General features: G+C 42.4%; 1 protein-coding gene across 1 annotated transcript; it reads left to right on the top strand.

Moving 5' to 3' along the window:
- The first annotated feature begins 5,683 nt into the window (after nt 1–5,683).
- LOC116636046 (cytochrome c oxidase subunit 7A-related protein, mitochondrial) lies at nt 5,684–26,416 on the top strand. Its single transcript, XM_032410394.1, has 3 exons — nt 5,684–6,007; nt 23,361–23,492; nt 24,817–26,416. Exons 1-3 carry the CDS (start codon nt 5,936–5,938, stop codon nt 24,955–24,957), a joined length of 345 nt encoding a protein of 114 aa, XP_032266285.1. The 5' UTR covers nt 5,684–5,935; the 3' UTR covers nt 24,958–26,416.
- The last annotated feature ends 285 nt before the right edge of the window (nt 26,417–26,701 follow it).

The following is a 26,701-nucleotide window of genomic DNA, read 5'->3' as shown; positions in this document are numbered from 1 at the left end:
TTCCCTGCTCCTTGGGAGTTCTGCTTCTTCCTCTCCCTCTGTGTGTGCTCGCTCACTCTCTCTCTCTCAAATAAATACATAAATCTTTAAAAAAAAATAAAATTCTAATTTTTATGTCTTTTGGGGGCTTCGTATAATTTGTCTGTGTCTATATGGACTTACAAAAGGTTATGTGTGCTCCTTGTAAAATATTGGAACACTGCAGACATACATGATGCAGAGAGTGAGGATCCCAGTAGTTAGGAACCACCCTCTGACCCACGCTGGAGAAGGCGAATCCTTCCATTCTGTGGACAGGAACAACATCATGTTATCTGTACTAAATGTGTATAGACGATGTTAATGTAAAGTTGCAGGAATCTTGTTTTGGATTTCAACTTCTTTTTTATGCGTAATTAAGTGTATTTAAAATGCTTTAAAATAAATTATGAGTCACACCTCAGCCTTTCTTCACCAGTGAGATGAAATGGGATGTGTCAAAATTGAGTTAAATCCATAATCTCTGTGGATGTGCTTTTGACTTGCACATAATGAAAAGCAGGCAGACAAAAGTGAGGCGGCTTCGCACACCATATTGACATTCACCAAGGAGAAGGTCAGAGCAGGGAGCTGATGTCAATATGTTCAGCCTGTACTGCAATAAAGCTGTCCCAGCAACTGCAAGCCCAGCTGCCATTTCCCCTCCTCTGGGTGAGAAATGTGCCATTCAGACCCTCGACTCCTGTGAAAATTACCATGCCTTAACAAAGCTTTGTTTTTCAATAACATCGATATAATCTAGATTTCAGGTTTTAAAGACAAATTTGCACACCAGATAGGGCTCTATTGGACACAAAGCCTGAGAGATGACAGCTGAGATTTCTAGTCTGCCCCATGTAAATTACCAAATAATTGCACGCCAGGTGTCATGGTTCTGAAAAATCATAACATGTGTGTAGCTCTCCATTTTGTTTTCCAATATTTTACCGGGGGGTGCTTGTCTTGGGGATATCACTAGCAGTTTTAAATGTTGGGAAAATGTTTCTCCTCTGCCTTCCTTTTTGCCAAAGAGAGGATAGACAAAAGCCACAATAAAAAACACGTGACACTATTATAGTCCATTTTCCACCAGGCAAACTACCTTAGAATGGGCAAAATCCACGTGCACAAACATGCTCCCCCAGAGGAGAAACGTTCTTCAGTTTGCAGATCTGGCAGCAAAGAAACAGTAAAGTGGGAGAAAGCAGGGCTTCCTGGAGGCCTGTATTGTGGAGATGCCCTCCCCCTGGTAAATCAGCCCAGAATGAATGCTCATTACTTGTATTTCTGGTCCCCACTGGCGACACCAAAGCCAGGTGACATATGAGCGCTTCTGAAGACACGGAAGGATGGAAGGAACCAGAAAGAGGAGCCCACAATGACCTCAACGATTACAGGGCCCACATGCTTTAACTCGGCCAGACCCACCCCGCGTCAATTTTTAAAAGGCCAATTCTTGGAAAATTAGAGAATTAAAAAAAATTAAGAACCATTTCACATGGAGGCAGTTCCTATTTATATTCAGTACAAACCAATTTAAAATTTATATTGGTCTTCCATCCACTCCCGAGTGCTCTCAGAGAGCTGCCTGCCAGAGCCCATTAGCACACAGTCCTCACAAATGGAGACGTGCGCCCGCAGTCTGGTTCACCCAGAGCCAGACCAGCGTTTGCACTCACTCAGAATCACTTGGCGATTGACAAGCTTCTCTGCACTGGGAACTGTGGTCACTTCCCCTCAGAATAGGAGAGCGAACAACCCGAAGGGATCACGATATAAAGAAAGATCATGCTTTGATGTTGGGTGGGATATGCAAATAAGAATGAGAATAGCTGGCTTCAGGGCTGTCAGAGCGCTGTGTTTTATTTGAGAAATGAGACAAAATCTTCCTATGATCAGCCACTCCATGTGACATCCCAACCCACACTCTGCTACTGACATTTTACCTCCCACTGAACAGCCCGGCTGTTGTAACATTTTCAGGATTCTTAATTTATGTCTTGCAGGATCTAAAATCAGATGGCAGGAACTTTAGGAAAATAACCAATGTTGACAGGCACCTTTATACTTCGAGAAGCTGGTACACCTCAATGCTGCTGAAAGTTGGGGAACGTTCTCTACTTTCTTTTTCCAATATATGTCCAGAAGACAGTAGAATGGAAGTGAAGAGCTGTCCTAAATCATTTAATTTCTCTTTTCAATCTAAACTCTGTGAAAGCCCTTTCCTTCCACCTAATATCTGTTAGCAAGCTTACCTTTCTTTCTCAGTATGAGTGATTCCAGCATTTAAAAAATTAATTAATTAAAAATGTTAATTAATTAATTGATGAATTTAAATTAGTAATCAAGAAAAGACTTCTACATATCATCAAGAGCTATGGAAAAGTAAAATGACTAAAAGGTAAGATCAGCAAGTTAACATTTGTGTAAGCTTTATAACTTACTGAACTGGATTCTCAGAACACTAGTGAGGGAAAATATGATGATGATGATGACTCCTACTTTACAGAAGAGGCAAGTGAAGCTCAGAAAATGGAAATGACAAGTTGCAAATCGCTCAGCCTTGAAGAAACTGCAACTCAAACCCGAACTGCATTTTCTTTCCATTATACGGCAATGTTGCTTTGTAAAAGCAGCGACTTTGGATGGGCTGATCATATGAATATGCCTGAAACCTTTGCTCTTCAGAGTACTGGCAGTGCTGAGCATTTGGGGCTCTTGGACTTACACCTGGCAAAGTCAGGACGCTGGTGTAGACCCTAGTTCTGGAACACTCAGCCTTCATCCTCCTCAGAATGGATTTATGTCTATTTCTCTATAATGTAGTGCTTAAGAGTACAGACTTTGAACCAGATGACTAGCTCTGCTACTGACCTGGGCAAGTGACTTTTCTGCGCCTTTTCCAGTACTATAAGATGAAGACAATAATAGCATTTACCCCATAGGATTGTTGTAAAGATGAAATGAGTTTATTTGTGGGAAATCTATGTAAAGTTTAGTTAATATCATCTATCAGTTTTCCACATGCTTTCATAAATGCATCATAATATGCTTGTGAAAACCTGTAGTTTGATGATAAAGCTAAGAAAAGTCGTGCTTCATCCCTGGAGGTAGGAAACTGGTATACTCCTTTCATACAGTACCTTGCACATAATGGAGGCTTAAAAAACATCTTTATTATTATTATTTTTTATTATTTGAGTATAGTTGACACACAATATTACATTAGTTTCAGGTGCACAACATAGCGATTGGAGAAGTTAATTTATTATGCTATGTTTACTGCAAGTGTAGCTACTGTCTGTTTTAAAAAAATCAATATTATAATATCATTGCTATATTCCTTATGCTGTGCCTTTTATTACTGTGACTTATTCATTCTGTAACTAGAAGCCTGTATCTTCCACTCCCCTTCACCCATTACCCCAATCCCCGCACCCCTCTCCCCTCTGGCAAGCATCAGTTTGTTCTCTGTCTTTACAGGTCTGATTCTGTTTTTTTGTTTGCGTATTCAATTTTATTTATTTCATTTTTTAAAAGATTTTATTCAGGGGCGCCTGGGTGGCTCAGTCGTTAAGCGTCTGCCTTCGGCTCAGGTCATGATCCCACGGTCCTGGGATCGAGCCCCGCATTGGGCTCCCTGCTCCGCGGGAAGCCTGCTTCTCCCTCTCCCACTTCCCCTGCTTGTGCTCCCTCTCTCTCTGTCAAATAAATAAATAAAATCTTTAAAAAAATATTTTATTCATTTATTTGAAAGAGACAGAGAGAGAGAGCGAGCGCAGGAGCAGGGGGAGCGAGAGGCAAAAGGAGAAGCTGACTCCTTGCTGAGCAGGGAGCCTGATACAGGACTCAATCCCAGGACCCTGAGATCATGACCTGAGCTGAAGGCAGACGCTTAACTGACTGAGCTACGGAGGCGCCCTCAATTTTTTTTTTTTTAAAGATTTTATTTATTTGACAGAGGGAGACACAGTGAGAGAGGGAACACAAGCAGGGGGAGTGGGAGAGGGAGAAGCAGGCCTCCCACGGAGCAGGGAGCCCGACGCGGGGCTCGATCCCAGGACCCCGGGATCACAACCTGAGCCGAAGGCAGACGCCCAACGACTGAGCCACCCAGGCGCCCTGCCCTCAATTTTTTTTAGATGCCACTTATGAACGAAATCATATGGTATTTATCTTTCTCAGTCTGACTTATTTCACTTAACATAATACCTTCTGGGTCCATCCATGAGGTCACAAATAGCAAGATCTCATTCTTTTTTATGGTTCTGTAATATTCCATTATATCTATTTATTTACACACAACATACACACCACAACTTCTTTATTAATTTGTCTACTGATGGAAACTTAGGTTGCTTCCATATCTTGCCTATTGTATATAATGCTGCAGTAAACAGGGGTGCACATATATCTTTGTGAATTAGTGTTTTCATTTTCTTTGGCTAAATACTACTGGAATTCTTGGATCATATGGTATTTCTATTTTTAAAAAGATCTTATTTAGGGGCGCCTGGGTGGCTCAGTCGTTAAGCGACTGCCTTCGGCTCAGGTCATGATCTCAGGGTCCTGGGATCGAGCCCCACATCGGGCTCCCTGCTTGGCGGGAAGCCTGCTTCTCCCTTTCCCACTCCCCCTGCTTGTGTTCCCTCTCTTGCTGTGTCTCTCTCTGTCAAATAAATAAAATCTTAAAAAAAATAAAAGATCTTATTTATTTATTTGAGAGAGAGAGAGAGAAAAAGAGTGCGCGCATGAGCGCACATGAATGTGGGGAGGGAGGGGCAGAGGGAGAGGGAGAAGCAGACTCCCTGCTAAGCAGGGAGTCTGATGCCAGGATCCATTCCAGGACTCTGGGATCATGACCCGAGCTAAAGGCAATCGCTTAACTGACTGAGGCACCCAGGAGCCCTGTATTTCTATTTTTAATTAAAGAACATCTTTAAATTGAACTAAAGGAACACTACTGGAACTTAAAGTGGTAGTCCTGGCTCTTCCAGGCTCAAGGTCCAAATTTTTCAAGTGTTTCTAGTCTACCTCCTCTCCATTTCCCACCTCATTTACCTCAAAGGGCAGAGGCCTGGCAAAGAAGGAATAACCAACCACTTCCCATAAAACTCAGGTAAGAGTAAAAACCAGTTCTGAGAAACTGCAAAATTTACATCCTGGTGTGTGAAGTTTAGGTCACAATGTATTTCTTTTGCACAAAACCTAAGAGCTTATATTTACTGGGGTGAAACCACTAACAACACTCCATACTAAAAAGCTCTCAGCAGACGATCCCACATTTTCTTATTTGCTCCCCCACTCCCAGGTTGCTGCAGAAGCCTGGCCAGTGGGTCCATACTCTGACTGAGTGACAGCAGGGCGCTTTACCAGATGACCTAGGGAGGGGAAGAAAGAAATGAGACTCTGTGCAAGTTTGGTAAAGGAAGAGAAGCCTTCCCATCCAAGGACCAACTGGTGGTCCCTCAACTCTAGCTCTCCCCGCCCCTCCCGCCCCAGACCCCGCCCCAGGCCCCGCCCAAGGCCCGCCCCCTCGATCCTGGCGAGTCCCTCAGCCTCCGGCCTGGTTCGCGGGGCGCTTGCGCATTTCTTAAGGCGTCTCAGCACTGCCCGAATCAAAATGTGTGCGTGGTGGGGGAGGGGGGGGGAGAATTTCGTGCTTCCTACAGACCCCGCTACGGCGGCCTTCTGCGCTCTGCTAGAGCTGTCTTTTGCCTTCTTGGCCCTGACACTCCGGCTTCTTGTTTCCTGATATGGCTGAAGATGTCATGTTATAAATTAGGCGATCTCCGGGCAGCCCGACTCCTGGCGCAGCGTCCTTGAGCTGAGACTTAAAGCGACGGCAGGGAAAGCGGGGTCCTTCTCTGGGGCAGTCGCGCAGGTAGCGGCTGCGGGAAGCCGGACAGCAGGCGTCATGTATTACAAGTTTAGTGGCTTCACGCAGAAGTTGACTGGAACATGGGCTTCCGACGCCTATAGCCCGCAGGTACTGGTAGCGGCGGGCCGTCTCGGACAGAAGTGGTCGCCCGAGCCTCTGCGCCTGGCAGTCGTGAGGCCGGAGCCGGGCGGGATTTCTGCCTGCGGTTGGGTTTGGCTCGCCCCGCACCTCCCGGCCCCTCTCCGCATCTGCTTGCAGCGGCGTTAAGGCTGCTCATTCTGTAGCTGCTTCCCCGGCGGGGCTGGTCCGGCGCGGAAGTTGGGCCTGGCATTCAGCTGGGGTCAAGGTGACCTCTGAGCTCGTTGCTTCTGGGTCGGGGGGTGGCTTGTGGGGTCGGCGTGGCCCAGAATGCGACCTGCCAAGAGCCTGAAGTTCGGCTTTGTCCTTTTTAAGGAGGTTCCGCTTTTGGTCTCCTCAGTGCTCCATTGGTACCTCCCTGCGTAGCCCAAAAGCCGCATCAAGGCACGAGGTCGGAGAGCTGGGATGACAGCACCGAGGGAAGCCACAGGGGCCGGAGAGGCTGTATGATCAGAATTGGGGGACTTGAGGGCTCTTTCAATGTCCAGGTGAATCTGGGCAGTTACGTGGAACGACCTTACGCTTCTCAGCTGTAACATGGTTGGCTGCAGCCATTTGAGTCTAAAAAGTATTCTGATTTCACTCATTTTGCTGGTTGGGAGTTTCAGCCTCAGTTGTAGACTCTTCATCAGAGCTGATGTCCTGGCTTTACCACTTTATTTTTATGACCTTTATCAGGTTACTTAATTTATTGTGAGCCTAGTTTCATCTAGGGCAGCTTTAGTACAGGTTAAATGAAGTGTGTGTCACGTCATTAGTAGTCTTTGGCAGATGGTTGGTACTGGATAAGTGGTAGCTATTCTCCAGAAGTTGAGTGTGAGATACCATCATGTTCGTTCCTTATCCTCACAGAGAAGTGTCGGAAATATTTGCAACTGAAATATGCAGTTGGAAAACTGGAATCGAATAGTAAGGATCCCAGGTGGGGTGTAAAGGATGCTCTATTGTTATCTCCTTTTTCTGGGGGACACAGCAACTTGCCCAAGTGGGGACGATGTTTTAAGAGATTTCAGGGTCACCTGGGTGGCTCAGTAGGTTAAGTGTCTGACTTAAGTTCAGGTCATGATCTCTGGGTCCTGGGATCGAGTCCCCAGTCGGGCTCCCTGCTCAGCGGGGAGTCTTCTGCCTCTCACTCTGCCCACCCCACCCTCCCCGCTCGTGCACTTGCTCTCTTTCTCAAATAAAATCTTTTAAAAAAGTGATTTCAGTCTAAGATTAGATGTGCTGTTAATATTTGTGTTTTTTTTTTAAAGATTTTATTTATTTATTTATTTGACAGAGACACAGCAAGAGAGGGAACACAAGCAGGGGGAATGGTAGAGGGAGAAGCAGGCTTCCCGTCGAGCAGGGAGCCCGATGCGGGGCTCGATCCCAGGACCCTGGGATCATGACCTGAGCCGAAGGCAGATGCTTAACGACTGAGCCACCCAGGCGCCCCTAGATGTGCTGTTAATATTAACTAAGATAAGGGCGTCTGGGTGGCTCAGCGGTTGAGGGTCTGGCTTCAGCTCAGGTCATGATCCCAGGTCGCCCTGGAGCCCTGCGTCGCTGGGCTCTCTGCTCAGTAGGGAGCCTGCTTCTCCCTCCCCCTCTGCCTGCCACTTCCCCTGCTTGTGCTCTCTCTGTGTGAAATAAATAAATAAATAAATAAAAATTAAAAAAATTAAGATAGAGCAAGGATCCAGGTTTATAAATGTTGAACTTGTGATGATGTCATGTCTGGTAGTAGCTGGATTTAGGAATATAGAGTTTAATAGGTCTCGGTGTCTTCAGCCTATAGTTGGTAGTAGAATCTGTGGTGGGGAGATCACGCAGGGAGCATATAGGGAAGAAAGGTGGGAATATGATTAGACTACAGAAACACGAAGGGGAGGGTAGAGGAGGAACTTTTTTTTTTTAAGATTTTATTTATTTGACAGAGAGCGAAAGCAGGAACACAATTAGGGGGGGTGGTAGAGGGAGACGCAGGCTTCCAGCCGAGCAGAGAGCCCGATGTGGGGCTCGATCCGAGGACCCTGAGATCATGACCTGAGCCGAAGGCAGATGCTTAACGACTGAGCCACCCAGGCGCCCGGAGGAGGAACATTGATCAAAAGAACAAACCAGGATTAGAAGGGAAACCAGTGTGGAGTCACTGAAGCCAAGTTGGTAGTGAGGTCTAAAGAAGGAGTTGTCAACAACAGTGATTTATTTCTTTTGCAGATTACAGGGGAATAGCCATTTCTATCATATTTGCTTCTATAGAAGTGTATTTTTCAGTGCACTGATCTTAAATGTTGCAGTTCAGTGAGTTTTGACAAGTGCATGCACTGTAACCCATACCCCTGTTAACATATCGACATTCCGTCACCCCTAGGAAGTTCCCTTCCCTATCTCTGTCTACCTTCCTATTGTGACTGTTATAAATTAATAGTTTTGCTGTTTTTGAATTTCACGTAAATGGAACCACACAGTACTCTTTTGTGTAGGGCCTCCCCCCAGTCAATATTTTTGAGGTTCATTCATGTTACATGTATTAGTAGCTCCTTTTATTGCTTTGTAGGATTTCATTGTGTGAATATATCACAATTGATTTGTTTGTGGTTGTAGATGTTCTTTTATTTTTTATTTATTTGTTAGAGCGCACAAGCAGGAGGAGCGGCAGGCAGAGGGAGAAGCGGCCTCCCCGCCGAGGAGGGAGCCCGATGTGGCATTTGATCCCAGGACTCTGGGATCATGACCTGAGCCACCCAGGTGCTCTGTAGATTTAATAGAATTTTAGCATAATCTAGGTTTTGTTACTTAGTGAGGAAGTAAAATTTTAGACTAAAACATATGCAATTGAATTGGCTCTCAGAGCAGAGATGACCCTGAGATGCATGTGGTACAGGTAGGCCCTTCAGATTTCTAGTGCCTCTTAAATCACTGGGGAATCATTGAGTAGTAAGTTTAGCCGTGGTAGATGGAGATAGATCATGAAGGGTGTAGGATGGTAGGACTTAATTTTGTGAGAAACAGGAATTTTCAAAACATCTTGATGGAGAAAGTTGTGGTAGAGTCTTGTCCAGAGGTTGAAACAAGGGCGTACTTCTTACCTTTAGTTTCATGGAGGGTTTATGATGGAGGAGCAAGTATCATGACAGAGCTATGCCTGAAAAGATAATATGACTGGGAGAGACCAGTACCAGGGATGCTTGTTAAACCCATAAAATAGTTCAGCGTCTTCTGAGTGGGAAAGGAGAGAGGTCTGGGGGATAAGGATTTAGCAACTGATGCGGGAGACTGGGGGGATGAGAAAGGAGGACTCCAGGATGATTGGGTAGTGGGAGGGTGGTGGTGCTTCCATTATAAACAGGGAGCTCCTGAATAGGTCTGTGAGAAACTGTGTGAATTTTGGACCTGCGGAGTGTGTTGTGTCCTGGAAACATGGAGGTGGTGGTATCTTGCTGGCAGGTAGAACTTGAGTTGCTGCAGATTGACAGTTGTTTCTAGCCCTAAATCAGAGTGAATTCAGATCAGCGCACTGAAAAATTCTATCATTTAAAAATTAAAACAAAAAAATCATGTAATTCTCTTATTTCTCCACTCTCCTTCTCAAACCTGAAAGGTAGAAGAAAAGGGAAACTTGGGCCAGTGAACTTCGAGGGGAAAAAAATCGAGTTGACTTTTCTCTTTAAAAATTTGGAGCAACTAGGGGCACCTGGCTGGCTCATTTGGTGGAGCATGAGACTCTCCGATCTTGAGGTTGTGAGTTTGAGCCCTGCATTGGGTGTAGCTATTACTTAAAAATAAAATCTTAAGAAAATTTTTTGGAGCAACTAAATTAGACTAGGAAGAACTCAGCCGCTGAATGTGGTTGCTGTTGAATGGCTCTTAATTGTAGAGGTAGTGATTGTGTAAATAGCTAAGAGATTTGGTATTAAAAAGCAAAACCTGTGATTTCCACTTGGTCTGCAGTCCACTATTTTAAGAACAGTATTCACTAGTTTTCTCATTTGTGGGAGATGTGGGGGCTCTGCCAGCAGCTACTGATTTGATTTACATGACTTTAGTTCTGAAATATTTAAGTCTACATGGTGGTGAAGCTATAGCTTATTTATACATTCAACAGATATTTACTGAATGTGCTCTTTGCTTTTTTAAGTCTTGGGAAGTAAGAGCAGTGAACAAAACATGCCAAAATCCCGCCTTTGTGAGGCTTCCATTGCAGTAGGGGGAGACAAAGTAAACAAAGTAAAATTTGGTGTGTTAGGTGCTTATAAGTGCTGTGGAGAAAAAAAACCGGGAACGGGTTATAGGTTGTTAGCAGGGTAAGGGGGAGGACATGCAGTTTAAAAGGGTGGTAAGGGAATGTCTTGCTGAGAAGGTGACACATGGGCAAAGACCTGAAGGAGGTGAGGGTGCCAATCATGTGGATACCCAGAGAAGAGCATTCTAGGTAGAGGGAACAGTGCCTGGTGCCTGGGAGGTTTAAAGGGCTTGTCTAGGGGACTGGGGGTAGAGTAAGGGGATGATGTAAGTGGTAGGGTGGTGGGGTTTGAGGGGTGCATCTCATGGCCGTGGAAATCATTGTAAGAACTTTGGGTTTTGCTCAGTGTGAGGAGGCTTTTGGAGAGGTTTGAGCTGAGTAGTGACATCTACAATCACTGGTCACTGCATTAAGAGTAGACTGCAGGGCAGCCAGTGTGGAAATGGAAGGAGGGTGATCAGTTGGGGGGCTGTTATAAAAATCCAGGGGTTTGGACCAGAGTGTGGATTGGGGGAGATGGGTGAGAAGTGGTCAGATGCTGAGTGTATTTTGAAAGTAGAGCCAAAAGGATTTGCAGTGTGTAAGCAGTATTAAAAATGATTCTGGGCACCTGGGTGGCTCAGTCCGTTAAGTATCTGACTCTTGATTTCGGCTCAGGTGATGATCTCAGGGTTGTGAGATTGAGCTATAGAGGGCTTCGCATTCAGTGAGGAGTCTGCTGAGATCCTCTCCCTCTGTCTCCTCCTCCCCCACTCGCTCTCTCTCAAATAAAATCTTAAAAAAAAAAAAAAAAGATTCCAAGGATCTTAGCCTGAAAACCTGGAAGGATGCTATTGTCAGTTACTGAGATGGGGAGGCCCATAATTCTTCTACATTGGGACAGCCGCAACCCTGTAAGAGGCATAGGTGAAGGGATTTGCTTTAGATACCTTCCTGTAAATACAGCTTCCTGATCAAGTCCACTCTTGAGAACCCCAGTGTCAGTCCTGTCTAGCTGCCTTGAAACACTGGAAGCACTGACTGCTTTTAATTCTTAGGAAATTTAATGAGAGATAGGTGAATATCCATTCATATACATGATCTTAGCCAAAAGGCTGAGAAGCGATTAATATCCATTCCTTTTACCTGTGGGGCCAGGACAGCTGAATTATTAATTGTATGGTATAATAAAAATGTGTGGGTTTGAATCCCATCTTTCTTACAGAATCTCTGAGCTTTGTTTTAATCGTCGGTAACATGGGGGGCGCCTGGGTGGCTCAGTCGGTTAAGCGTCTGCCTTCACCTCAGGTCATGATCCCAGAGTCCCAGGATCGAGTCCTGCATCGGGCTCCCCACTTAGCGGGGAGTCTGCTTCTCCCTCTGACCTCTCCCCCCCCCCCCATGCTCGCGTGCACGCTCTCCCTCTGTCTCTCTCACTCACTCTCTCAAATAAAATCTGAAAAAAAAAAAAAAATCTGTAACATGGGACGATAATACCTCATTTACAGGGTTAATGTGAAGAGTAAATTTATTTATGAAGATTATGTAGGATCCTGAAAAGAAATGCTTATAAATAAAAACAGAATGTAGAATTTTATTTTATTTTTTAAAAGAATTTTATCCATTTATTTGACGGCATAAGCAGGGGGAGTGGCAGGCAGAGGGAGAAGCAGGCTCCCCACTGAGCAGGGACTTGGGGCACTATCCAGGACCCTGGGATCATGACCTGAGCCCAAGGCAGAGGCTTAACCGACTGAGCTGCCCAGGTGCCCCTAGAATGTAGAATTTTATACTGCAACTGTAAACATGTTAAAATACGCCTATAAAAAAAGATTGGAGGAGAATATACAATTTATAATAGTTAATGGGATAAGATACTGGGATTATTGGTAACTTTAAAATTCCATATTCCAAACTTACAGTATTATAAATGGAAATACAGAGTTATTTAAAACCATTAAGATGGTTGATACTCTTTTTTTCAGATGATATTGTTCAAAAACTTTGCTGTAGTTTTGAATCACTTGATGGGTGTACAAACACTGAGCGATTAGGTATAATCCTTTCTAAAAATGCACTCACATTAGTCCTGTCAAAACAAGAATTTAACTTCAAACCATTTTCGGAGCTGCTTGGTAGAAAGAGTTTTTAAATTTTTGCATTCAAGGGGAAATGATCCTTATAGGAGAAAATACAAAGCTCACAGAATAAAGGAGCCTGTTAAATTCTTTAGTTCAAAGAGAGATACTTTCTAACGTTGGTATCTCAGTAGTTAGGGCCTCTCTTCCCATCTCTAACTCCTTCTGAACCTGAGTGTATTATATACTAAATTTAGACTAGCAACTTATAAAACTTTCTCTTTAAATCAATTGTTGCCTTTAAGCAATAGTTGAGAGGGGCAGTGGGGGCAGGTAGTAGAATACTTAAAAACCCAAGGCTGTGGATTTTAGAGGGGCCTGAGTTTCGACGCTAGACGCCATCCTTTTTGCTACACGATCTTAGGCAAGTTGCCCTCTCTGATCTAGTTTTCTCCTCTATAAAATGGGAATAGTAACATCTTGGTAGGGTTGCTGGCAGGATTAAATGAGATGATGTGTGTGAAATGCTTGACAGGATGCTGGGCATATAAGAAAGGCCGAGCACATAATTAGTGGCTGTTATTCCATAACATTTAATATCCATAATGGCAGGGATTGTATCTGTCTTATTCATCGTGTATTTTCAGGATAGAGTAAGGGCTCAGTCATATATGCTCAATGAGTGAATGCAGTGCAGAAAAAAGTCCACGGTTCATTCCCATTTGTGGGACTGTGTCAAAGAAAAAAAAACGAAGTTTACTTTTGGGGGGGGTTAATTGAAGTATAGTTGATTTACAATATTATATTAGTTTCAGGTTACAACATAGTGATATATACATTACAAAATGCTCACCACATAAGTGTAGTTATTATCTGTCACCTCACAGCATTATTGACTGTATTCTGTATGGTGTACTTTTTATCCTCCTGACTTATTTTACAACTGGAAGTTTGTACCTTTTAATTTCCTTCACCTCTTTCCCCTCATCCTCCCACCCCCTCCCCTCTGGCAACCACCAGTTCTCTGTATTTCTGGGTCTATTTCTATTTTTTGTTTTATTTTTTAGATCCCACACATAAGTGAAATATTAATGGTGGGTTTTTTTTTTCTGTCTGACTTATTTCACTTAGCATAATACCCTCTAGGTCCATCCAAGTTGTTGCCAGTGGCAAAATCTTGTTTTCATGGCTGAGTATTACTCCTCTGTGTGTGTGTGTGTGTGTGTGTGTGTGTGTGTGTGTGTGTGTGTATCACATCTTCTTTATCCATTCTTCTATTTTTTTTTTTTAAGATTTTACCTACTTATTAGAGAGATATAGCGAGAGAGGGAACACAAGCAGGGGGAGTGGGAGAGGGAGAAGCAGGCTCCCTGCTGAGCAGAGAGCCCAGTGTGGGGCCCGATCCCAGGGCTCTGGGATCATGACCTGAGCCAAAGGCAGACGCTTAACGACTAAGCCACCCTGGCGCCCCTCCATTCATATATTGATGGACACTTATGTTGCTTCCATATCTTGGCTATTGTAAATAATGCTGCAGTAAACATAGGGGTGCACATATCTTTTTGAATTGATATTTTTGCTTTCTTTTTTTTAATATTTTATTTATTTATTCATAAGAGAGAGAGAGGCAGAGGGAGAAGCAGGCTCCCCAAGGAACAGGGAGCCTGATGTGGGACTCAATCCCAGGACCCCGGGATCATGACCTGAGCCGAAGGCAGACGCTTAACCATCTGAGTCACCCAGGCGCCCCCTATATTTTTGTTTTCTTTGGGTAAATACCCAGAAGCAGAATTACTGGTTTGTATGGTATTTGTATTTTTAATTTTTTGAGGAACCTCCATACTGTTTTCCATAATGGCTGCACCAATTTATATTCCCATGAACAGTGCATGAGGGTTGCCTTTTTTCTGTATCCTCTGCACACTTGTTATTTCTTGACTTTTTGATACTAGCCATTCTCGTTGTGGTTTTGATTTGCATTTCCTTGATACTTAGTGATGTTGAACATCTTTTCATGTGTCTGTTGGCCATCTGTAAATCATCTTCGGAAAATGTGTGTTCAGGTCCTCTGTACATCTGTTTTTTTGGTATTGAGTTATGTATAAGTTCTTTATAGATTTTGTATATTAACCCCTTATTGGATATATCATTTGCACATAATCTTCTCCCATTCAGTAGGTTGCCTTTTTGTTGTTGGTTTCCTTCACTGTGCGAAAGATTTTTAGTTTGATGTAGTCCCAATTGTTTATTTTTGCTTTTGTTTCCCTTACCTGAAGAGACCGATTCAGAAGAATGTTTATAAGGCTGATGTCTAAGAGACTGTGTATGTTTTCTTCTTAGGAGTTTATGATTTCAGGTCTTACATTTGGGTTTTTAATCCATTTGAATTTATTTTTTGTGGGTTTTGTTTTGTTTTTTGGGGGGGGTTCAAATGATCCTTTATTGAAGTATTTTCCTTTGTAATTCTTAACTAGCTGGGTATTCCACTGCACCACTATTGATGTCATCTGTGATGTCATGAGGTGGTGGCCACCAACATTTGCAGCCCAACTGGGCAGTCCCCATGATCTCTTCAATGGTTCCAGAGGGTTCTGTGGCTAAAGATTGGTGCCACATCTGTCAGGCAATGTTGACAATCTCACCAAAAGTGATATTTCCACTGTGCTTAATGTTTTTTTGCTTCTTTTTGTCTCTTGGCTGTTCCTTGAGGGCTTTGATAATCAGGGCAGAGGCAGAAGGTGCCTTTTCATTCTGGCCCTGTCTAATTTGAATGGTCACTTTCACTATAATCCTCAGACCCTTCCAATCACCAGTTGCCTTGGTGATGTCATCACCAACCTTTTTTGGAGACAGACCCAGGGGGCCAATCTTCGAGGCTGGGGGGACATGGCACCAACTTCCCCACCGGTGCTCCTCAGGTATACAGTACAGCTTTGATCTTGTTAGGGTCGGACTTAGGTGGCATGGTGGAGGTGGCTGGTGTTGGATGAACCCTGATTCAGGACGACCAAAGTCTGTTGCACCTTTGTCTCCTAGTCCAAAGCCAAAGCTCTTTTTTTTTTTTTTTAAATTTTTAAAAGTAATCTCTATACCCAACATGGGGCTTGAACTCATAACCCTGAGATCAGGAGTCACATGCTCTGGGGTGCCTGGGTGGCTCAGTTGTTAAGCACCTGCCTTCGGCTCAGGTCATGATCCCAGGGTTCTGGGATCGAGCCCCGTGTCCGGCTCCCTGCTTTGAGGGAGGCCTGCTTCTCCTTCTCCCACTCTCCCTGCTTGTGTTCCCTCGCTTGCTGTGTGTCTCTCTCTCTGTCAAATAAATAAATAAAATCTTAAAAAAAAAAAAAGTCACATGCTCTGCTGACTGAGCCAGCCAGGTGCCCCAAGTTAATTTATTTAGAGAGAAAGCAGTGGGTGGGAGGGGAGGGAGAGAGAATCTGGAGCAGACTCCACACTGAATGCAGAGCCTGATGTGGGGCTGGATCCCACGACCACAAGATCCTGACCTGAGCCAAAACCAAGAGTTGGACACTCAAGCGACTGAGCCACCCAGGCACCCCCAGTTTCATTCTTCTGCATGTAGCTGTCTAGTTTTACCAGCACCATTTATTGAAGAGACTGTCTTTTCCCCATTGTGTATTTTTGTTTCCTTTGTTGTAGATTAATTGACCATATAAAGAATGGTTTTATTTCTGGGCTCTCTATTCTATTCCATTGATATTTATTTTGGTGCTAGTACCATACTGTTTGGATTATTATAGCTTTTGGTATATCTTGAAGTCTGGGATTGTGATACTTAAGCTTTTTTCTTCTTTTTCAAGATTACTTGGGCTATTTGGGATCTTTGTGGTTCCATACAAATTTTAGGATTATTTTTTTCTTATTCTGTGAAAAATGCTATTGGTATTTTGATAGGGATTGTATTGAATCTGTAGGCTGCTTTGGGTAGTATGGGCATTTTAACAGTATTGATTCTTCCAGTTAATGAGCATGGTATATCTTTCGATTTATTTTTGTCTTCAGTTTCTTTCATCATTGTCATAATAGTTTTCAGAGTACAGGTCTTTCACCTCCTTGGTTAAATTTTTTCCTTAGGTATTTCATTCTTTTTGATGTAGTTGTAAATGGGATTGTTTTCTTAATTTCTCTTTCTGCTGCTTCACTATTAGCATATCGAAATGCAACAGATTTCTGTATATTTTGTATCCTGGGACTTTATTGAATTCATGTATTCTAATATTTTTTTGGTGGAGTCTTTAGTGTTTTTTTTATATGTAGTATCATGTCAGCTGGAAATAGTGAAAGTTTTACTTCTTTCTTACCATTTAGGATGCCTTTTATTTCTTTTTCTTGTCTGATTGCTGTGGCTAGGACTTCCAGTACTGTGTTGAATAAAAGTGGGGAGAAGGGACATCCTTGTTTTGTTCCTGATCTTAGAGAAAAAGCTTTCACTTTTCACCATTGAGTATGATGTTAGCTGGTGGATTTATCATATATGGTCTTTATTATATTGAGCTATGTTCCCTCTTAACCCACTTTGTTGAGAGTTTTTATCATAAATGGATGTTGAATTTTGTCAGATGTTTTTTCTGCATCTATTGAGGTAATCATGTGATTTTTATCCTTCATTTTGTTAATGTGTATCATGTTGATAGATTTGTGGATATTGAACCATTCTTGCATCCTGGAATAAGTCCCACTTGATCATGGTGAATGATCTTTTTAATGTATTGTTGAATTCAGTTTGCTAAATTTTGTTGAGTATTTTTTGCATCTGTATTCATCAGAGGTATTGGTCTGTAATTTTCTTTTCTGTATTGTATTTAGTTTTGGTATCAGGGTAATGCTGGCCTCGTAGAATGAATTTGGAAGAATTTCTTCCTCTTCTATTTTTTGGAATCGTTTGAGAATGACAGGTATTAACTCTTCTTTAAATGTTTGATAGGTTTTACCTGTGAAGTGATGTAGTCCTGGACTTTTGTTTGTTGGGAATTTTTTGATTACAAGATTCGCTTTCTCTACTAGTAATTGGTCTGCTCAGATTTGCTATTTCTTCCTGATTCAGTCTTTGAGGATTGTATGTTTCTAGAAATTTATCCATTTCTTCTATGTTGTCCAACTTGTTGGCCTACAATTTTCATAGTAGTCTCTTATAATCCTGTGGTGTTAGTTGTAACTTCCCCTTCATTTGTGATTTTGTTTGAGCTCTTTTTTTCTTAATAAGTTTGCTAAAGGTTTATCAATTTTGTTTATCTTTTTGAAGAACCAGTTCTTAGTTTCATTGGTTTTTTTTTTTAGTCTCCATTTAATTTATTTCTACTATAATCCTTATTATTTCCTTCTTTCTTCTAACTTTGCTCTTCATTCTTTTTCTAGTTCCTTTAGGTGTAAAGTCAGGTTGTTGAGATTGTTCTTGTTTCTTGAGATAGGCCTGTATTACTATAAATTTCCTCTGCTTTTGTTGCATCCCAAAGATTTTGAACCATTGTTTCCGTTTTCATTTCTCCGTGTATCTTTAAAATTTCCTCTTTGATTTCTTCCTTGATCCATGGATTGTTTAGGAGCATGTTGTTTAACCTCCATGTGTTTGTGTTTTTTTCTAGTTTTTTTTCCTAGAATTGATTTCTAGGTTCATACTGCTGTAAATGGAGAAGATGCTCCATCTTCTTAAATTTATTGAGACTTGTTTTGTGGCCTAACATGTAATCTGTCCTGGAGAATGTTCCAGGTGTGCTTGAAAAGTATGTATATTCTGCCGCTTATGGATGGAATGTTCTGTATGTATCTGGTAGGTCTGCCTGGTCTAATGTTATTTAAAGCCACTGTTACCTTATTGACTTTATGTCTGGATTTTCTGTCCATTGATGTAAGGGGTGTTAAAGCCTCCTACTGTTATTGTATTACTCTCCGTTTCTTCCTTTGTGTCTGTTAATATTTGCTTTGTATATTTAGGTGCTCCTATGTTGGGTGCATAGATATTTACAATTGTTGTGTCCTCTTGTTGGATTATTCCCTTTATAAAATGCCTTTCTTTGTCTCTTGTTACAGTCTTTGTTTTAAAGACTAATTTGTCTGATAAAAGTTTTACTATCCCAGCTTTCTTTTTGCTTTCATTTGTATGGAATATTTTTTTTAGATCCTTTCACTTTCAGTTTATACGTGTCTTTAGGTCTGAAGAGAGCCTCTTATAGGCAACATATGGATGCCCTTGTTTTTTATTCATTGAGTCACCCTTGTCTTTTTTTTTTTTTTTTAAGATTTTTAGTTTTTATTTATTTGTCAGAGAGAGAGAGCAAGAGCGCACAAACAGGGAGTGGCAGGCAGAGGGAGAAGCAGGCTTTCCACTGAGCAAGGAGCCCGATGTGGGACTGATCCCATGACCCTAGGATCATGACCTGAGCCGAAGGCAGATGCCCAACCGACTGAGCCACCCAGGCGTCCCTGAATCACCCTTGTCTTTTGATTGGAGCATTTAGACCATTTACTTTTTTTTTTTTTTTTTTTAAGTAGGCTCCACTCATGACCCTGAGATCAAGAGTCAGACACTTAACTGACTGAGCCACTCAGGTGCCCCATTTTTTTTTTAGATCATTTATATTTAAAGTAATAATTTACAGGTGCCATTTTGTTGATTGTTTTCTGGTGGTTTTTGTCGTTTTTCTCTTTTTTCTCCTGGCTCTCTTCCCTTGTAATTGGTGACTTTAGTGTTTTACTTGGATTCCTTTCTTTTTATTTTTTTGTGGATTTATTATAAAGTTTTTGGCTTCTGGTTAGCTTAAGGTTCATATATAACATCATAAGTATATAGCAGTCTATATTAAGCTGATGGTTGCTTAAGTTCGAACATATTCCAAAATCATTACATATTAAACCCTCCCCCATGTATGTATATGTATATGATGTGATATTTTACATCTTTATTTTGTGAATCTCAAAAAATTTTATAGATGTAATTGATTTTACTCATCTTCTAACTTTCATACTAGTTTTATAAGTGATTGATTTACTACCTTTATCATACGTTTGCTTTTACCAGTGAAGTTTTTTTGTTTCATAATTTTCTTCCAGTCATGGCCTTTTTTTTTCTGCTTAAAGTCCCTTTAACATTTCTTCTAAGTCTGGTTAAGTGGTGATGAACTCCTTTAACTTTTGTTTGGGGAAACTCCTATTTGTCCTTCAGTTCTGAATGATAATCTTGTCAGGTAGAGCATTCTTGGTTGTAGGTTTCTTCCTTTCAGTGCTTTGAATATATTGTGCCACTGTCTTCTGGCCTGCACAGTTTCTGCTGGAAAATCCATAGCCTCATGGGGTTTTCCTTGTACATAACTAGTTCCTTATCTCTTGCTGCTTTTAAGATTCTGTCTTTAATCCTTGTCATTTTCGTTGTTGTGCGTCTTGGTATGGACCTTCTTTGTTCATCTTGTTTGGGTCTCTCTCTGCTTCCTGGACCTAGATGTCTGCTTTTCCCAGGTTAGGGAAATTTTCAGCTGTTATTTCTTCAAATAAGTTTTCTGCCTCTTTTCTCCTGGGACCCCTATAATGTGAATATTAGTATGCTTGCCATTGTTCTAGAGGGTCCCTTAACCTGTCTTTGTTTTTGCTGTTCAGCTTGGGTGCTGTCTGTCTTCCAGATTGCTAATCTGTTCATCTGCATCTTCTGATCTGCTGTTGATTCTCTCTAAGGGTGTTTTTCATTTCAGTTATTGTATTCTTCAACTCTGGTTCTTTTTTATATTTTTTATCTCTTTGTTGAGTTCTCTTACGCTTTTCTTTCAACTCCAGTGAGCATCTTTATAACCATCGCTTTGAACTCTTTATCAGGTCATTGCTTATCTCCATTTTATTTAGTTCTTTTTCTGAAGTTTTGTTCTTTTCTTTGGAGCATATTCCTTTTTCTCATTTTGTTTGTCTTTCTCTGTTTCTATGAATTAGGTGAAACAGCAGCCTTCCCCAGTCTTGAAGGAGTGGCCTTGTGTAGGAGTGTCCCCTCTGTAGACTGTATGTGTCTGGTGGCTTTGGCTGGCTAGAGCTGTAGTGGGCACAGGCTCAGGGCACATTCTTTGGGTCTGCCCTGTGGGATGGTGGGAGCTGGGGCAAGTTCAGGCCAGGTGGTTCAGGGGTGCTTGGGTGTAGCGCTGCCCTGGTGGGATGGCAGGAGCTGGGTCAGGCTCAGGCTGGGTTGTCCTCAGGCTCTCCACCCTGGGACACCATAGTGGGATGGCTAGAGCTGGGGCAGGATGTGCTGGCATGCTCTGCATAGGAAGTGCCCTGGATGGCTGCTGAAGCAGATGCGGGCCAGCGGTGTTCCAGGGTGTTTTGTGCCCAGACCACCTTGGTGAGATAGCAGGGGCTGTAGTTGGTGCAGGCTGGGGTGTCCTGGTTTGTGCTGTGCTGGGGCAGCCGTGGTGGGATGGTTGGAGCTGAGGCAGGTGCATGTGGTGGAGAACACCTTTGGGGGACAGCTGGAGCTGGTGTGGGTTAGGGGCCCGAGGCTGCAGGCTGGCTGGCATGCCTGCTCCCATCTGCACTATCAAGGCAGAGGGGGAATGTAAACAGTGGTGCTTGCTAACACCTTCTAACCAGAGAGAATTCCAGCAGTTCTCCCACTATTTAGCAGTTGCTGTAGCATTAGTGTACGGGGCTTCCTTCACTTACAGTCTGTTTGCCTTTTATTTTATTTTACTTTATTTTTTAAGATCTTATTTACTTGAGACAGAGTGAGAGAGGGAGAGCACAAGAGGGGGAGGGTCAGAGGGAGAAGCAGACTCCCCACTGAGCAGGGAGCCCCGACGAGGGACTCGATCCCGGGACTCCAGGATTATGACCTGAGCCGAAGGCAGTCACTTAACTGACTGAGCTACAGGGTGCCCTCTATTTGCCTTTTAAACGGCTGTTTTTTTTGCCCTGCCCCCAGGTTGGGTGAATCTGTGTGTGGGCCTGTCAGTGCTATCCCTCCCTACTGCAGTTCCTAGCAAAAGGTGGGGTTCCTGTTGTTACCATGTCTCTGTCTCCTGCCGTTCTCTGTGTGGTCCCTCTGTCCTTTGCTATGCAGAAGCTGTTCAGTCAGCCTTCAATTCTTCAGGAGGAATTGCTCTCTATGTGTAGGTGTAGATTTGGTGTGTTCTTGGAGGAAGTGAGTTCAGAGTCTTTCTGTGCTGCCATCTTGGACCAAAACCAAGTTTGCTTTAATGTGTTTTTGTTGCCCTGTTGATCTTAATGCTTCCCTGGTGGGAGTATTATTGAGGCTTGCTTTCTTTCTTTTTTTTTTTTTTTAAAGATTTTATTTATTTATTTGACAGAGAGCGAGCGAGAGAGGGAACACAAGCGGGGGTGTGGCAGAGGGAGAAGCAGGCTTCCTGGCGAGCAGGGAGCCTGATGTGGGGCTCGATCCCAGGACCCTGGGACCATGACCTGAGCCGAAGGCAGACGCTTGACGACTGAGCCACCCAGGTGCCCCTCATTGAGGCTTTCAATATATGATCTTTAGAGTAGGTCTTGTCAGTTATATGTAAGTTTTTATTTCTTTGAAGAGATCAAGGACCAGGGGTCCGACAACTCTGTTAATTTGAGCAAAGGATTTTCTTTTTCATCTGTAAAATGAAAGAGGCTGAGCTTGAACTCTACTTCCTAACTTTAAATTTTTACTTTTTGTAGTTAGAATTTAATATAAAAGGATGTGATTTTATTGGTTTGTAACTCTTAGCTCATATCTTAATCTGCGGGTTATTTTGGAGAACCATCTCTATACCTGCCACGTGGGTTTACTCCATCAGATAGAAAACCAGACTTCCCCTTAGGTGGTTCTTCTTCTTCTTTTTTTTTTTTTTTTTGTAGCTTTATTGAGATACAATTTACATACCATACATTCACTCATTTAAAGTGTATAGCTCAGTGGTTTTTCAGTGTATTAATAGATACTGTGTAACCACTGCCACATTAATTTTTGAGCATTTTCGTCACCTCCAGAAGAAACGTATACCCTGCAGTTACCAGCCCGCTGTTGCTCACCTCCTAGCCCTGGGCAGCTGCTGATCTACTTTCTGTCTGTGTAGATTTTCTTATTCTGGATTTGCATATGAATGGGGTCCTATAAGATGTGGTCTTTTTGACTAGCTTCTTTTACTTGGCATGTTTTAAGGGTTATCCTTGTTGTAGCCTGTGACAGTACTTCATTTTTCTCCCCCTTTAGATTCTTTTTAAGCTTGTGTGTTTGTCCTTCTGTCCATGTGGCCCAGGGAGCTGCTAATCACAAACCTGTGTTAACCCCCAATGTCGTTCGGTTTATATTATTGACTGTGTGCCGTGTGCCTGTGGCAGGCCCGCTGCTTTAGGCACGTAGTGTCTCATGCAGTCTTTTCAGGGGTAGATCCCAGTACTTTTATATACATGTCACAGATGAGAACACTGAGTTTCCTTTATTTTTACTATATCTGTTTTACTTACAGCTTTGTTAATGCTGGAAGGTTTAATCACTCTAATTGTTTTGTTTTGTTTTCTGGTCCTGAAAGACAAGTCTCTTACCATTACAGGCTCTTCCAGATTGAGATATTTCTTTACTGTGTGTCTGGACAGTTTCTGATGTCTACTCTGGAGTTAGAGATAACAGGTTAGTACATCAGCTCACCCAGAGGAGAAAAGGGACAGCCAGGTCTCTTTGGAAATCTAACCAAAAGTTCATATAGATTATAAATGTTTTACTGATTTAATAGGAAGATAGACATAATAGTTATTTCTGGAAGCCCAGATTGGGCTTTTGTGGTTGGTTGTTTGCTTCCCTTCCTCCCCCGACCCCCATCTTAATGTCAGGGAATTCTTCTTGATGGGGTTTGCTGTGGGAAAGTGGACTAATGTATTTTGTTGAAAGTTTAAGGACTTTAAATCTTAAAATTAAAGGCCTTGTAATGCAGACTTGGAGAGCCTTTCCTTTCTTCTGGTGTGGTTGAATTACTGCCTCCACGATTCCAGACAGCCTGCTTATGGAAAGGTTGTTCGTAAGCTCAGGCATGCTTTCAACTTGACATTTTCCTTTTTCTTACAGGGATTAAGGCCTGTGGTTTCCACAGAAGCACCGCCTATCATATTTGCCACACCAACCAAACTGAGTTCTGATTTTGCGGTATATGATTACGCTGGGAAAAACAAAGTTCCTGAGCTGCAGAAGTTTTTCCAGGTGAGAGAAGACACTAGAACAGACACTAGAGAATAAGTTATTTTGGCAATGAGTTTTCTTCTGGTTGTTTTTTGCTTGCTTGATATTAAGATTCACTGAGCTGTTAGAAGTAGAGGAGGCTCTCTTGGGTTTGCTGATCAACAGAGAGAAGCCAGAATTGGATTTTAAAATATTATTAATGGTAATCTATGTACAGATAATGGAGAGGCCAGTGACCCAGCTGCAGATCAGGTGCTGTGGGAGTGGCAGAGTGTGTTCCTGCTGTTGCTAGAAGGCAGCTTCCCCATCCTCAAAAATATGTGCAGATTCAGGACCGGCTTGGGGACTTTTGGTCAGTTTAATCCCTTTTTATCCGATAAGTAAGACTTGATTGGGCATTTGGGGTCTTGAGTTACTATGGGGGAGTTTGGAGACTGTGCAAAATAATGGATTCAGCATTTTATGGAGTCTCTTTTTTTTTTTTTAAGATTTTATTTATTTGACAGAGACACAGCGAGAGAGGGAACACAAGCAGGGGGAGAGGGAGAAGCAGGCTTCCTGCTCAGCAGGAAGCCCAATGTGGGGCTCGATCCCAGGACCCTGGGATCATGACCCGAGCTGAAGGCAGACGCTTAACGACTGAGCCACCCAGGTGCCCCTATGGAGTCTCTTTTTTTTTTTTTTTTAAGATTTTTATTTATTTATTTGAGAGAGAGAATGAGATAGAGCATGAGACGGAGGAGGGTCAGAGGGAGAAGCAGACTCCCTGCTGAGCAGGGAGCCCGATGCGGGACTCGATCCCAGGACTCCAGGATCATGACCTGAGCCGAAGGCAGTCGCTTAACCAACTGAGCCACCCAGGCGCCCTGGAGTCTCTTTTTTAAACAAGGGTTTAACAGCTTAATGGAAAGAAGCCGAATACAAAATGGACTAGAGCCTATTAATTGATCTGGTGAGCTCAGACATCATTGACTAATGATCAGAAGTCAAACATTTCTTGTGCCTGTGGTCATTTAGCTGTGGCTTACTTTTGCTTTTAAAAGAAATCCACCCGTGCTGCTTTCCTAATTAAGCAATATATGATGAATTTCTTAGAAGTGTGGAATCTGTTGCATGCGTGTTCATGAGGCTCTGTTTTGGAGAATGGCTTTGGCCTTACAGGGCTGTAGCTGCGTGTGTAAGGAAACGTATACCACTATTTCTGTGAGCATTCCGAGGATTAGGGCTTTTTCCACTGCAGTGTGTTGATGGATTGGTTATAAAGTAGAGACATTTGTTCTTTATTAGCCTAAACTGTAAAATCTTTTTATTATTAACCATGTCCTTGGTAATTCTTGCTTTCCAGAAATCTGACGGTGTGCCCATCCACCTGAAACGAGGCCTGCCTGACCAAATGCTTTACCGGACCACTGTGGCGCTGACGCTGGGGGGGACCATCTACTGCCTGATCGCTCTCTACATGGCTTCGCGGCCCAGAAACAAATGAGTTAGGCTGCAGAGGACTGGTTTGCTTTTTGGCATAAACCCATTGAATTTTCATTTTTCACCGCTCTGTAAACATTTTCTTTTTTACTTGAATGGTTTACTTAAATTTCCCCAGAGAAATAGGAAGATACTAAGGCACTATTTTGGTTTGTTTATGAAATGCACATGGTCCATCAGAGCTCATTGGACAGTTAAAACCATTGTTTAAAGAGATACTGCTGCTCTTTAGGCTCCTGATGGAGGAAGGTCGCACAGACTCATTGACAGCAGTCTGTGCTGAGGTCCTTGGGGACTCACAGTGGTGTTTTTGAGCATGGGGTGCAGAGGCCTTTCTGGATTTGGATGTGATTGAGGAAGGAAGGAAGAAACCAAGGCCAGGAGCATGAAACGGGGGTTGCGCTAGTAGACACCTTGGGGGTTTTTCCTTCTTGCAGTAAAATGTTAAGAAAAGTTATCTGCAGCCTGCCTCTGTTCATTGGACAGTTTGTTTCCAAGGGCTACTTGGCCTCCTCCCAGATCTTTAGTGAAATTTTAAGTGTAATTGTTATGTATTTATTCCACCTCGGGAGCAGAATACACCTGTTCAGTGTTGCACTTTAGGCCAGTGTTGTTTTATTAATGCCACTGTGACACAGTCTCCTTTACCTTTTCAAAATGTTATGGCTTTAAATTATGATTTATTTTGATTGTGGAATAAATACATGAATGAAAAATCTCAGTTTTGAAGTCCTTTTGAATGCCCTTTCAGAATACCAGAGGCATCCTAAACCTGAGTCTCATTTCTTTCTTTTTAATTAGGCACTAGATTATCTTTACAAAATGGTTCCTCAAAGTCAAGTAATAGGCTAATGGCATATTGATAATTACCATATGGTTCCTTATAAGAAACCAGCTTGCCCATAGTGAAATGTGCCTGTAACACACAGTTCATTTAGACATTAATTTCCTGTGCTGTCACAATCGGTAGGCTTCACATACGCTATATGAACGCTGAGAAAAGGTGGGATTTTATTATATGTAAAGTGGTAGTCTGTATCTTGCCATAGCAAGGAACAGTGACCTTTTACTGAGGTTAAAATAAACACCCAGTAGCATCCTCACAGGCTAGCAGGCCCTTACTTCTCTGTACAGATCTAAACTTTATTTTTTCTGGTATTTCTTCCAAGTTTTTATTTTGAAAAACTTCAGACTACACAAAGATTTTAAGACTGGGACAGTATACATCTGTATCTCCTTCACTTAGCCATATATTGCCACCTCTGTGCTCTTTCTTGCTCTCTCACAAATGCAGGCACACATAATGTATGTGAACACACATTTGTTCTTTGCTGTAGCAATTAAGATTAAGCTATGGAATTATGATAATTCAGCCATAAATACTTCAGGCGGTATCTTAAGAATAAGGACATTTTCCTTTGTAACCATAATACAGTTGTCACACTCAATTTAACATTGATAACAATACTACTTATTTAATATATGTTCTATATTTAAATTTCCCCAGGCATCCCAATGATGTGTCCTTTATAATTGTGTTTTTTAAAATAACAGCTTTATTGGAATATAGTTCCCATACCATACAATTCACCTATTTTATTTTATCTTATTTTTTTAAAGATTTTTTTATTTTAGAGAGTGTGTATGCATGGGTGAGGAGGGGCAGAGGGAGAGGGACAGACAGAATCTCAAGCAGACTCCCTGCTGAGTGCAGAGCCCCACATGGGGCTCGATCTTACCACCCTGAG

The sequence above is a fragment of the Phoca vitulina genome, unplaced genomic scaffold (genome assembly GCF_004348235.1).
Source record: "Phoca vitulina isolate PV1807 unplaced genomic scaffold, GSC_HSeal_1.0 scaffold12, whole genome shotgun sequence".
Lineage (NCBI taxonomy): Eukaryota > Metazoa > Chordata > Mammalia > Carnivora > Phocidae > Phoca > Phoca vitulina.
The sequence above is the reverse complement of the archived record's forward strand: the minus strand, read 5'-3'. Positions and strand labels throughout refer to the sequence as shown.

Coding starts and splice junctions, on each gene's coding strand:
- LOC116636046 (XM_032410394.1), top strand. CDS start 5,936: ATGTATTACAAGTTTAGTGGCTTCACGCAGAAGTTGACTGGAACATGG. Junction 6,008..23,360: donor CCGACGCCTATAGCCCGCAG/GTACTGGTAGCG, acceptor TTTTTCTTACAG/GGATTAAGGCCTGTGGTTTC. Junction 23,493..24,816: donor AGCTGCAGAAGTTTTTCCAG/GTGAGAGAAGAC, acceptor CTTGCTTTCCAG/AAATCTGACGGTGTGCCCAT.